At 45.6% G+C, this 13,940-nt stretch overlaps 1 protein-coding gene across 2 annotated transcripts in view; it reads left to right on the forward strand.

The window, feature by feature from the left end:
• Mcm3ap (minichromosome maintenance complex component 3 associated protein) overlaps window positions 1–13,940 on the forward strand; it is a 46,958-nt gene that overhangs the window by 17,468 nt on the left and 15,550 nt on the right. For both annotated transcript variants that reach the window (NM_019434.3, XM_006513894.3), the window contains 8 exons: window positions 1,973–2,133; window positions 2,966–3,207; window positions 3,499–3,698; window positions 4,359–4,459; window positions 6,492–6,623; window positions 7,061–7,174; window positions 10,039–10,191; window positions 13,087–13,284. In NM_019434.3, coding sequence (NP_062307.2) covers window positions 1,973–2,133; window positions 2,966–3,207; window positions 3,499–3,698; window positions 4,359–4,459; window positions 6,492–6,623; window positions 7,061–7,174; window positions 10,039–10,191; window positions 13,087–13,284 — 1,301 coding nt within the window. The remainder of the gene's footprint in view (window positions 1–1,972; window positions 2,134–2,965; window positions 3,208–3,498; window positions 3,699–4,358; window positions 4,460–6,491; window positions 6,624–7,060; window positions 7,175–10,038; window positions 10,192–13,086; window positions 13,285–13,940) is intronic.

A 13,940-nucleotide genomic window follows, 5' to 3' on the forward strand; every position in this document is an offset into this window, starting at 1 on the left:
GTGTCATTACAGTTTATGTGTACTCTCCTTGCACACTTGCAGCGTGACAGCGGAGAAAGTCAGGGCAGATTCTCTAACTCTCCAGCCACAGGCCTGCCCTTCACAGCCCCAACTCTCTAAGCTCCTGCTTTCCTTGTGGTCACTTCTGTTTCCTGTCTCTCAAGTCTTTGCATAATCCAGAGAATCTTAAGTCAAGCCAAAGTCACTTGTCTGTCCATTGCCCAAATGTTTTCAGTCCAAATGACATCTGGTGTTGTACATTGTGGTGAGATTTTCCCAAACTTCTGTCTTCTATACTGTTGCCTTCTCAGGCAATGATGTGCCTGATGCTGTCTGCCACCCTGAAGCAGATGCTTAGTCATGAACTTCCTGGTCCAGAGCAGTGCTGTGTCATATTAGTGGTTGTCCTCAAGCAGCTAAGGAGGGAGAGAATAGTATTACTTTTTAAAGTAATAGTAGTAGTAGTAGTAGTAGTAATAGTAGTAGTAGTATATTATTGGCTACTGTAGGTAGCTTCAAATAAGTAAAATTGGGATTTTTTTTTAGAATTTTATATATGCATATTTAAAGACTTATTTATTTTATGTATACAAGTACACTGTAGTTGTCTTCAGACACACCAGAAGAGTGCATCAGATCCTATTACAGATGGTTGTGAGCCACCATGTGGTTGCTGGGATTTGAACTCAGGACCTCTGGAAGAATAGTCAGTGCTCTTAACTGCTGAGCCATCTTTCCAGCACAAACCAGGATTTTTTTTTTTTTTTTTTTTTAAAGAAGACCTTTCCACTGGTGGTGTTCTCCCTGGTCCTGAGTCTTAGGCCCCTTCTCCTTGCTCTTTCGGCCCAGCTCTAGCTGCCACAGTGCCTTCCTATTTCCTTACTTACCAGAGCTCGCCCTGATCTCTCTCAGGGCTCGTATTCCCTCAGACTGCCTTCTTTGTTGTATATAATTTTTTAAAAGATTTATTTATTTATTTTATGTATATGAGTACACCATTGCTCTCTTCAGACACACCAGAAGAGGGTGTCACATCCCATTATAGATGGTTGTGAGCCACCATGTGGTTGCTGGGATTTGAACTCAGGACCTTGGGAAGAGCAGACAGAGCTCTTAACTACTGAGCCATCTCTCCAGTCTGTCTATAATTTCTATTAAGTGTTCTTTACATATTTACCATCATTGCTCTAGTCTCTTCCCTGGCATGCTAGTAGTGTGGACACGGGAACTTTGTTGGCTTTGTCTGCATTGTACTCTGAGCATTAAGAATACAGCCAGGCATGTATGCACTCTCTCTCTCTCTTTCTCTTTTTAAGATTTATTTATTTATTATATATAAGTACATTGTAGCTTCTTCAGACACACCAGAAGAGGGCACCAGATCTCATTACAGATGGTTGTGAGCCACCATGTGATTGCTGGGATTTGAACTCAGGACCTTTGGAAGAGCAGACAGAGCTCTTACCCACTGAGCCATCTCTTTAGCCCCTTCATATGCTCTCTTGAGTGTTGTTGGCAATTAATGACCACTGGGAGGAAACAGCATAAGTGCTCAGAGGCCCTGAAACCTAACCAGACTTCCGTTAAGATTTTCCTGTTTTCTTTGGTTGTCTTGTTTTCGTTACACTGCTATGAATCCATTTTGTTTTCATACTTAATTTAATGTCTTACATTTTTTTCCCCTTGCATTCCATAGATTCCCATAGTTTCATTACCTCAGCTACTTCTGGTTCAGGGGATGTTGGACACTTGGTTTTCATGCCCTTTCCTTGGTAGATGCATGCTAGTTTTTCTTACAAGTAAAACTTCGCATACCATCTTTTCCTTTGGGGCCGTTTTCACAGTAGTCTTTCCTGAGCATCTGAGTGTCTGTAAGAGCGTGCACAGGAGCTAAGCTGTAGCAGGGGCTCATGGTTGTGTGGCTGGCTGGCTGTGGCTTTTCTCTGAGCTTGCATTGACTTGCTTCTTTCAGATCCGCAAGGATGCCCTCCGGGCACTCAATGTTGCTTATACTGTAAGCACACAGCGCTCTACCGTCTTCCCCCTGGATGGTGTCGTCCGCATGCTGCTGTTCAGAGATAGTGAAGAGGCGACAAACTTCCTCAATTACCATGGCCTCACTGTAGCTGATGGGTAAGAGCTGAGGCTGTATCTATAGCCTTCCGACTTCTCTGCCCCCTCCCCTCTTTTCCTTTTTCCTTTTCTGATAAAGTCTGCTTGCTGGGCTCTTCTGTGTGCAGCTTTCCTGCTGTGAAACTAGGGGCACTCCCAACAGACAAGGGGCCAGACCAAGTCCATTTTTTGTTTAAGATAGGGTCTCCCTGTGTAGTCCTGCCTGGCCTGAACCTTGTGTGTAGACCAGGCTGGCCTCACTCAGACTCATAGAGATCCACCTGTCTGTGCCTCCTAAGTGGTAGAATTAAAGATGTACATACAAGGGATTTGGGAATAAAAAAACCAGACCAACTTCTTTCTTATTCCCAAGTCATTGTTTTTGATCAGTTAGCTGAGAACCTAAAGATAAAGATTAAGACTTTTCTATTTTCTTCATTGGAGATTGACTTTGTTCACCCATGTTTGGCCCCTGCACACCTGATAGAGGAGCTGGGTAGACCAGTAGGCCATGGCAAGGCCTTCTGTTCCTGTAGTCAGGGTGAGACTGGTGATACTCACAAACTGTTGTCCCAACAAATGGCACCATTACATTTGGCATCCTCTGTTTCCTCAGCCCACCTGCAGCTCTTCCCTCTCGATCTATCCTCAGGGAAGTGCTGTGGCTTTGAATGAGTGGGATGCCATCATTGAAAAAGGAGCCCTGGGTCACGATTTCCTGAGACTGGACGCTTTTTCATCTGATACCTGTCCAGCCTTGCTTTGATCGGGGGATCGGGTAGTTCTGTGTGAGGAGGCTTAGCCGTCTTCTTTCCCTGCTGACTACTTGCTGTGCTCTTTGTGGTCTGCGTAGCTGTGTTGAGCTGAATCGGTCGGCATTCTTGGAACCGGAGGGATTATGCAAGGCCAGGAAGTCAGTGTTTATTGGCCGGAAGCTGACGGTGTCAGTTGGGGAAGTTGTGAATGGAGGGCCGTTGCCCCCTGTTCCTCGCCATACACCTGTGTGCAGCTTCAACTCCCAGAATAAGTACGTTGGAGAGAGCCTGGCTACGGAGCTGCCCATCAGCACTCAGAGAGCTGGTGGAGACCCAGCAGGTGAGTCAAGTACGTTTCCCTTCTTGGAAGCCTCCCTGTCACTCGAAGATTCTGTCTTGGCCAGATGCTTAAATATCTCTTGCTTTGCCTGGATCTGGAGTTTTGAAGCCCCTGTTAGAGCTTGTGATAGTGCGTTTCCACACAGGGCATCTGTCATCCTGTGCCATGTCCCTGAATGGTTGTCAGGAGGGCAGTCTGCCCCTCACGCTACAGATAGCTGTGTCCTTTTCTAGAGACTGTAGTTGTGTGCTCTGCTAGCAAGTGTCTTCAGCACCTTGTGTCTCTTTCTAGGTGGTGGCAGAGGAGAGGACTGTGAGGCAGAGGTGGACGTGCCAACATTGGCGGTCCTCCCACAGCCGCCTCCTGCATCCTCAGCCACGCCGGCGCTTCATGTCCAGCCACTGGCCCCAGCCGCAGCACCCAGCCTTCTCCAGGCCTCCACGCAGCCTGAGGTGCTGCTTCCAAAGCCTGCGCCTGTGTACTCTGACTCGGTAGGGATCGTGCGTGTTAAAGCCTCATGACGTCTGTAGCATTCTGTGTAAGGGTGCTGTGTTGCTTGGTCTCGTTAGATAGGAGCCCGAGTCGGGAGGGGGAGGGGGAGAGGCTGGATCTACTCAGTCAGCCTCAGGTACCAACAGGGGCCCATCTTCATCATAGTCAGAGCTACACTTGAGTGCCTCCTTCCATACCAAGCTGAACCCTACATGTCTGTTCTGCTCATGTGCAGCACCCAGCAAATGGCTGTCCAGGGCCTGTGGGTCACGACACTGCTTTGTACCTGTCGGCAGAGGGAGGCTTTGGTTTTGAGCAGATCTTGTTTGTTGCACAAGTGGGGACTTGATTGTGTCTCACTGGCCTCTCAGGCAGATGCTGGACACTGTCCCTACTGGAGGGTCAGAGGGTCTAGAGGGAAAGTTCATAGGTCACAGGAATTGAGGATTTAATGTGCACACAAAATGATGGCTAAAGGTGCTGTTGGGGCCACCTACAGGGCAGTCCTCAGCAGGCTTGCTTGCCCTCACCTCTGTGGAAGGCATCTTTCTGTTGTTCAGAGTCTTCCTGCAGCCCTCTACACTAAGGTCCCTGTGCTTTGCTGGGAACACCTTCACAAATGTCACTAAGAAGTCTTCACGCAAGATGTCTCTCCTTAGGACCTGGTACAGGTGGTGGACGAGCTCATCCAGGAGGCTCTGCAAGTGGACTGTGAGGAAGTCAGCTCCGCTGGGGCAGCCTACGTAGCCGCAGCTCTGGGGTGAGTGGTGACTAGCGTGTCAGCCTTTCTTGCTTGGCTGACAATTGCTTTCTGGGCACAGTCATGTCCTTCCTAATAAAGCTGTTCTCTCTTACCAGCAAGTCCCTGTTCCATGTGCTTAAGATCCACGGTGACAATTTCAGGGACTTTGCACCTCTCTGAGGCCTAAATGTTTCTTCTGGTCTCTAGGGAGGTGCGGTTTCTCCTGTTTCTGACCTTTAGTTCTTATTAGTATGTAATTTCCATTTGTGATTCCTTTTTTAAACGGTTCAAGTCTTAATTATTTGATTGTTTATTTTATGTGTTGAAGGGTTTAGCTTGCAGGTATGTGTGTCCTCCATGTATACCCAGTACCTGCAGAGGGCAGAGGAAGGCATCAGCTCCCCTGGAGCTGAAGTTACAGATGGTTGTGAGGTGTCCTGTGGGTACTGAGAATCGAACTCAGGTCCTCAGGAATACTCAGTGCTCCTAACTGCTGAGCCGTCTCTCCAGTACTGCCCTTTTGTTTTAGCTTTTGAACTGGACACTGTAGACCGTGCTGGCCTCCAGCTCCCTGAGATCAGCCTGCTTCTGCTCCCCCTCTGCTGGGGCTGAAGCTATACTTCACCATGCCAGCCTGTAGCCTTGAACTCCTGACTGCCGCCCCTAGCCTCCTGAGCACCAGGATTGCAGGCGTGCACTGCCAGTCTGTCCGTCCGTCTGGGAGTGGTGGCTCTCTGTCTCCCGTTCTTTGTGACAGGAGTGGCATCTCATTAAAGCCTGACTTGTATGTCCCTCATGGCTGGCGGTGCTGCTTCTTTTCTGTCCTGTTTGTTCTTCTGTTTTCCTGGAACTGTAAGTTAACTTGTTGGCCTCTGCTTGAGCTATTTGTGGTCGACTTGTAGGAGCGTCTTTATATTCTGGATGTTAATCTCTTATCAGACACAGAAGTGCATGTATTTTCTCTCATTCTCTGGATGGTCTTTTTCCCCTGTTTCAGCCCCCACCTCTCAAGTACACCTGGCAGGCAGCGCTGAGGTGTGAGCCTTTGGGCCTGTTAGACAAGCACTCTACAACCGAGCCACCGCCCTGGCTCTGACCCCGCTTCTCTTCTCGCCTCTTGTAACGTCTCTAATGCATACAAGAGTCAAACCTTTTTGGAGTCTAATCTTTCTAATGTTTCTTTTGTTACCTGGGCCTTTAGGGTCTTACCTAGAAAATTACTGCCAAATCCAATGTCATGAAAATATTCGTATTTTCTTCTACAAGTTTTATAGCTTATGTTTTTTTCTTTGCTTTGTCTGTCTGTTTGTTTGTGCATTTGTTTGGACGGTGTCTCAGTTTGGGGCCCTGGCTTACCTGAACTCAGTGTGTAAACCAGACTGTCCCGGGGATGCTCAAATGACCAACAGGGCCTGGAGTTGTAGTGCAAACTGTTTCTGTCCTTAGTTTAACGTACTAGGGATTCTCTCATTCCTGAATCTAAGCAATATACCTTGTGAAACTAGTTTACCATTTCATTTACAAAAATAAGATTATTTATGATAAGAGATATGATAAACTCACTTATATATTTTTTAACTTAGTTTTTAAACTTGATTACTCTTGAACTCCTTTGTGAATTATATCTTTTGAGCTATATAATTGCAAAAGTCACAGAATCATCATGTATATGTGTATGTGTGCATGTGTGTGTATATATGTGTGTGTGTGTGTATATATATATATATATATATGCGTATATATTACTATATATGTGTACAGTATTAGTATTAAGACGATTGCAGCTTTGTGAGGTAGTAAGTATAGTTGTATTTCTTTACTGTAGATGCTTTTTTAGAAGAACTTTATTTTGTTTATTATTAGTTATTACTATTGTTCAGGTTACCTGCTAGCACAGCATGGCAGCTTTACGGCTGAGCCATCTTGTCCGCCTGTGATTGGTTTTCATGTATTGAGGTCTCTGCCTTCTAGAGACAAGTCTCCCATGGCAGGAGGGAATGGTGGCTTGCTGTTGTCTGGGTTTGAATGCCGCCTGCTTTGTTTTGTTAAGCGTTTCCAATGCTGCTGTGGAGGATCTGATTACTGCTGCGACCACGGGCATTCTGAGGCACGTTGCCGCTGAGGAAGTTTCCATGGAAAGGCAGAGACTAGAGGAAGAGAAGCAACGAGCTGAGGAGGAACGGTGGGTGTGTCTTGCTCCTATAGACGGGCATGGAGGTTAGTTTGCCCCAGCCCTGACCTCTGACTTCTGATAGCCCTTCTGTCGTCTGACCCTGTTGGACCATTCACCACCCTAATGATTTGACTAAGGGAAGGGTGTGTGTGTGTGTGTGTGTGTGTGTGTGTGTGTGTGTGTATTTGTATGTATGTATGTGTGTGTGTGTGTGTGGTATGTGGTGTATGTGTGTATCTGTGCCTGTGTGTGTTGCAGGGTGGATGGCATATTGATGTGTGTGCAGGTTCCTCTGGGTGTTAGGTCTCTGGAGCTGTAGCTACAGGCAATTATGAGCAGTGCCATGTGGGACCTGAACCTGCAAAAACACTGCGTTCTTAACCACTGAACCACTGAACTGAATTCTTTAAGTATTATCTTTGTGCTTTTCTTCCGTTTACCCCTAGGTTGAAGCAAGAGAGAGAACTGATGTTAACTCAGCTGAGCGAGGGTCTGGCCGCAGAGCTGACAGAACTCACGGTGACAGAGTGTGTGTGGGAAACCTGCTCTCAGGAGCTACAGTGAGTGACATACTGTGTCCTGAATGTCAGGAGGAAGGAGGGACTGTGGCCAAGCTGTTGTAATGATGTGTATGCATATCATGGTCTCTCTTTCTAGCCCCGGCTGTCCTGTAGACAGGCTGGTCTTGGCCTCAGACACAGAGAGCTCCATCTGCCTAGCTTCCCAAGTACTGCATCAAAAGCTTCTAGACAGATGTAGCATGCTGTTTTCTGATAGGGAGGCCCTCTGAGTCAGTGTCCCTATCAGGAAGCATGAGATGTGTCTGTTGGCAGATTTACTAGAGAACCTTTGTATAGTAGGCCATATGCCATTATTCTTCAACTAAGGGAGCCTTTCTTTCTTTTCTTTTTTTTTCCTTTCCCTTTCCCCATCTTGCTCTGGTCCCCGAGAGCAGGGATAGGGATTGTTTGTTTGTTTGTTTGTTTGTTTCTCTCTCATTACGGATGGTTGTGAGCCATCATGTGGTTGCTGGGATTTGAACTCTTGACTTCCAGGAGAGCCCTCAGCCCTCTTAACCACTGAGCCATCTCACCAGCCCTAAGGAAGCCTTTCTAAACTTGTGTGTGAGGCTTCCTTGGCCTTTTCACTTGAGAGCTGTTGAGGAAGGTCTGCCCTGTGCTTCTGTCCTGCTGAGAGCATTAGCTGGACGGAGCACAGTGCACGGCACAGCGCCCACCGCTCAGAGGCAGTGTGTTTGCAGTCCGTGTTCTTCCTAGTCCGAGACTTGGGAGCCTGTCTCTCCAGTTGCTATAAGGAAGAGATCTCACAAAACGATGTCAAATGTCCATTCTCTGAGGCAGGATCATACTTTGTAGCCCAGAATGGCCTAGCACTTACTATGTAGTTCATGTTGGTCTTGAACTTGGGTTATTCTCCTATGTGAGCCTTCCATGTACTAGATTAATTTAGTATATCATTTGTTTTGTTTTGTTTTGTTTTGTTTTGTTTTGTTTTCTGAGACAAGGTCTGACTATGTAGTCCTGGCTGGTCTTGAACTCACTTTGTTACCTGGGTAGTCTCAAACTCAGAGAAAGCCACTTACTGCCTCTGCCTTCCAACTGCTGTAATTGGAGGTGTGCCACTGTGTCAAGCTAGTGAGCTTATTTTTATTTTTTTAAAGGAGAGGGAAGTTTATGCCTGTTTCTTTTCAAATATTTATGTGCATGAGTACACAGTTGCTGTCTTCGGACACAACAAAAGAGGGCATTGGATCCCATTACAGATGGTTGTGAGCCACCATATCGTTGCTGGGACCTGAACTCAGTACCTTTTGGAAGAGCAGTCAGTGCTCTTAACCGCTGAGCCATCTCTCCAGCCCTGTGAATTTATTTTTAGTCCTAAATAAAAGCCCAGGGCTTGCTAACGTGTGAGGTAAGTGCCTGCGGCTCTGGGTGTCTGAGTCTGGCTCGGTCTGGAGTGTCTCTGGCACTGGCAAAGATGGGTTATTGGGAAGGGGTCTCCTCTGCTTAGGGTTACTTCTGCTTTAATGGGGTAGGTTGTTTTTTTTTTTTTTTTTTTCTGCCTTATTTAGTAGAATCCTTTTATTTAAAAGTTTCTTTTTTTGGGTGAGAGAAATACCTCAGTGGTTAAGAGTGCTTGCTAAACCCAGAGGTCCTGAGTTTAATTCCTAGACCTACGTCAGTTACTCACAGTCATGAGTAACCCCACCTCCCGGGACTCTGCTGTCCTGATCCAGCCTCTGCAGGCTGCCAAACACAGGTGGCATGCCACAACACTGTTTCTCTTTGTATCTGGGTACAGCAGTACTTGCCTGTCGTCCCAGTACTTGTGAGGCTGAGGGAGGAGAACAGGTTTTAGGCCACCTCAGGCTACAAAGCAAATTCTGTGTCAGCTGGGGTTAACTAGTGAGACTCTCTTTGAAAAAGAGGAAAGTCTGAGATACAGGTTTACCTGAGGGCAACCACCATCTGACCAGAGGAAGCCATTCCTAGTAGCCACTAGTATTTATCATGTGTGGAAGGTACTTCTAATTGTAGATACCACATATTGCTGATAAGACTTTGAAGTTGTCTAAGTTGTCATTAAAAATAAAAATTCAGAATCACTTGTTGCCGAGCTTAATGACCTGGAGCCAGTCTGCAGAACCCACTCAGTGGAGTAAGAGAGCACTTCCTGCAGCCTCCACGCACGTGTACCCATGGTGCACTGGGGCCCTCACACCGGACAGAGTAAAGTTTGTGTGTGGCTTCTTGTTATGTTAGGTTCAGCTGCTGTGCTCAAGTGGTGCTCTCACCTCAGGCTCCTGGGCGTTAGGGTTAGGAAGTTTACGCAGGCCACCATAGCTTTATGAGTTAAAACTTTATTTCTGGATTGTTACAGTGGCCTGTTTGGACTTGATCTGGCACCCCCATGACATTTTTCGCTTTTCTTCCCAGGTGATCTGCTTTTAAGTAAAAATAAAAGTCTTGAACTCCCTCTTATAGTGGAAATGTTATATTTGTTACTGTATTTCCATAGGAAGTCAGACTCCAGCTTCTTCTAGGGTGGGTGCAGCAGTCAGAACCAGGGCCTTACACATGCTAGGCAGATACTGTCCTAATTTGGTTTTCATTGCTGTGACTAAGACTGTGACTGAAAGCAGCTTGGACAGGGAAGAGTTTATTTTTTATTTGGCTTACACTGCCACATCACAGCTCATTATGGAAGGAAGTTGAAACTGCCTTACGGACTTGCCTATTGGCAATTGGATGGAGGCATTTTCTCAATTGAGGTTTCTCTTTCCGTATAACTCTAGCTGTGCCAAGCTGACATTCCCGACCCAGACGCACATTTTTAAAGCAGGCCCGTAAGTGTCCATGCCCTTTGGTGTAGCTGCTTCTATGGTAATTGCTCTCTATTTTAGGAGTGCAGTAGAAATAGACCAGAAGGTCCGTGTGGCCCGCTGTTGTGAAGCCGTCTGTGCACACCTGGTGGATTTGTTTCTTGCTGAGGAAATTTTCCAGACTGCAAAAGAGACACTCCAGGAACTCCAGTGTTTCTGCAAGTATCTACAACGGTTAGTGCTGTGTTCCTACAGATAACGTCCACCCACACAGGAGCTTTTATCGCGTTCATAATATGTGAGCTGTCAACTCCATTAGTCAGACATGAAAGGCTCACAGATTGATAGGAATGGAGAACTGAAGTAGAGTTAGAATATCTTGTATGTGAACAGATATTTATAGAGTACTTGCTTTTTATTGTTTGTTTGTTTATTGGCTGTACTGGATACAGGGAAATGTCTTTGAATACATTAAATAATTCGCCATGGCTTCACGAATATGAATGAATCTTTCAAACTGGTATTCTCTTACAAAAATCTGATGTTCTCTCTAAAATCAAAAAATCAAAACCATGTATTTTTTTAGATTTATTTATTTATTTATTTATTTATTTATTTTGGTTTTTTGAGACAGGGTTTCTCTGTATAGCCCTGGCTGTCCTAGAACTCACTTTGTAAACCAGGCTGGCCTCGAACTCAGAAATCTGCCTGCCTCTGCCTCCCGAGTGCTGGGATTAAAGGCGTGTGCCACCACGCCCAGCTTTAGATTTATTTTATTATCTTTTTTGTATATAGTGCTTTGTCTTCATGTACGTATGTATGTGAACCACACGCATGCCTGGAGACCAAGGATGTCAGAAGAGGTGTCACATCCTTTGGCACTAGAGTCATAGACAGATGTGACCTGCCACAGTGCTAGGAATCGAACCTGGGTCCTCTGCAAGAACAACACGTACTCTTAGCCACAGCACTAACTCTCCAGCTCCTAATGGCGATGCTTTTTATGATGGTGTTTCCCCGTAGTGACTCATTGTGAACTACAAATGCATTTACTACCCCTGACCTTCCCAGTACCATAGCTCAGCAACAGAACGCACTCAGCAGTGTCGGGTGACTGCCTTCCGGGCTGACTGGGCGGTAGCTAGGTGTAGAGGGGTCTCTCATGATATTGAGAGTATTGTGTAGCATATCACAAGTCTAGGACAAACTTTCTTGAATGTGGGTTCTGTAACTGACTGTGAGGGTTGCAGAGAGATATAATAATGACAACAGTAAGAGGCTCTGAACGTGCAGTGACCAAGGTCGGTTCACAGTCCAATGTGTAATGACTGACACATCACTGCAGCTGGAGACACAGCTGTGGATTCTCCGCTGCTGTGCCCCCATATGAGTGAACATTGTCTGTGACTCAAGACTGGTCTTTCTTGATTTTTTTTTTAAAGATTTACTTATTATTTTATGTGTGCCATGTGCATGCAATGCACAGATAGTGTAGAAAAGGTCAGAGGAAGGCTCTCATCTCCTAAAACCCAAGTCACAGACTGTGGGAGCTGCCGTGTGGGTGCTGGGAACTAAACCCTGGTCCTCTGGAAGAACAGCCAGTGCTCTTAACTGCTGAGCCATCTCTCCAGCCCATGAAAAAGCTCCAGAGACATAATATTTTAGTATCATTATCCCTCAGCAGCTATCAAATTGGTATAATTTTGGGTTACATTGTATTAGACAAAACAAGCATATTTGTGTCCTTAGTATGCAAATTTATATTAATATTCAATATATGATAGGATTATATATATATTCCAAATTGTTGTTTTAAGTAATTCTCTTTATAATTTATTATCACTAAATGTTTGATTTCTATATTTTATATACCTATATACCAGGGGTTTTATACAAATTTTTTGGGTGAAAAAGGAATTGTAAATTGAAAAAGTTTAAGAAATCTTAAGCTAGGAAATTAAATTTTAAGTCCATTTTTAAAAAATGAATTCATATCACTTTGGTGATGTCATAAAGTTAAAAAAAAAAGTTCAGGTATTAAGTTTGAGTTTCTCTCTCCATAGTAGAAAATGATCAGTTTATGAAGAAACATATACAAACAGTATATATCTAAACTAAACAGTGTAGCCCATTTCAGGTTGGGTAATGGTGAGCGTAGTCCAAGCATGGTGGGGGCACAGAGATGCCTGTGTATCGCTGTGGCCTCTCAGCAGTAAGGGGCACCCAGTGTGTGCTACTTAGGCTCACCGCTCATGTTGTATGTGTGCCAAGGGTGATCCATTTTATACTGAAATTTAAAGCAAGTGATAATGGCCTTGATGGTAACAACAGTATCAAAAGGAACACACCCAGGAGAAAACTTCCTAGGACAGACCGCCGTCCTTCAGAAGTAGCAGCTGCTGGTACCCTTCAAGAAACTGTACCCAATAAAAGGTGCAGGCCTGACCTTTGTAGCATGGTGTCAGGTTCTCCTGTTACTATTATAACAGTGTTGCAGTATGCTCTTGGGAGTGTCTGTGCCTTAAGTGACTGACCCTCTAGTGACTGTCACATGGCTCTCTGTGGCTGTGGCAGTGCCTTAGCGACCTCTCTTTTATTAACATTTTACATGTCTGTTCACACATGTTGTTGGGACCTACATTCCTGGTTGCTGGTCTGAGGGATCACTATACTATTAAGTTTGTGTCCAGATTGCTTTTCAGAGGTAATTCAGTGTTTGTACTTACGTCCAGCAGCTCAGAGCTCACCACTTTTGTTTTTCATCACACCCACATTTTAATTGAGATTAATTTTCATTTTAAGCACTCTTGCTGAAGAAAAAAACTTAAGATTGTCAAAGCCACACTTTTAGACTGGAGAGATGGCTTAGTGGTTAAGAATATTTGCTGCTCCTGCAGAAGACCTGTGTTCGGTTCCTAGCACCCGCTTAGTGGCTCACAGAAGTTATGTACAAGGTGGACATACATGTACACAGGCAAAACAGTCACATACATGAAAATAAAATAAATAAATCTAAAAAAAATGATAAACAAAACCAAATTTCCATATTTATATACTGAACTATGTTTTTCGCCAGTGGATGAGCCTTAAACACATCATCCAATAACCGCATGCTGTTTTGTCCTCTAGGTGGAGGGAGGCTGTTGCAGCTCGGAAGAAATTCCGGCGTCAGATGCGGGCCTTCCCTGCAGCGCCATGCTGTGTGGATGTGAATGACCGGCTGCAGGCACTAGTGCCCAGCGCAGAGTGCCCCATTACTGAGGAGAACCTGGCCAAGGGTCTTTTGGACCTGGGCCACGCAGGCAAAGTAGGCGTCTCCTGTACCAGGTCAGTCCCAGTGGCGTGGCCTCAGGGCTCCATGCCCAGCTAGTTTTAGCTTGAGTTAGACTGATGACTTTGCAGCTAAAGATGGATGGAGCCTGAAAGTGAGGACTGACACAGGAATGCATCTTGAAGGCTGTGTTTCCCACAGTTCTGAGCCTGTGACTTCTCTACCACTAGGAAGGGAGGCTCTCGTTCTGCATGACCTTGAAAGGCTTAGGTTCTGTGGGTAGCCTGCCCCAGCTCTGCTTCCAGACACTGTCCTACTGTGCTCCTTTCACTGTGCTCCATCCACCTCCATCTCCTCTGGCAGAGTCCCTTCTTTCTGTGTCACCCCCATCCAGGCCCTCGTTGCTGTTCCTCCTAGTTTCCCCATTCAATGCAGTTCCTGAGGCCCAAACTGTCCAGTCATAGCATCTCTGGCTTGGTGTTTCTCCGTAGGCACAGTGCCAGTGCTGTCAGTTTGTTTGTTTGTTTGTACAGGGGGCTTTCACAGCTGTCCTGCCTCCCAGCGGGCAGGCCTTAGGGGGCACTATGGAGGTGTCGTAGGCTTAACCTGATGGGGTTATGTCTCTTCCTCTGGTCATCACAGGAGATTCTCACTGAGCAATTACTCCTAAGGTTTTGTCTGGTCAGTTAGATCACCAGGTCATCTTTGTATA

Source organism: Mus musculus, chromosome 10 (assembly GCF_000001635.26).
Source record: "Mus musculus strain C57BL/6J chromosome 10, GRCm38.p6 C57BL/6J".
NCBI classification, from domain to species: Eukaryota; Metazoa; Chordata; class Mammalia; order Rodentia; family Muridae; genus Mus; species Mus musculus.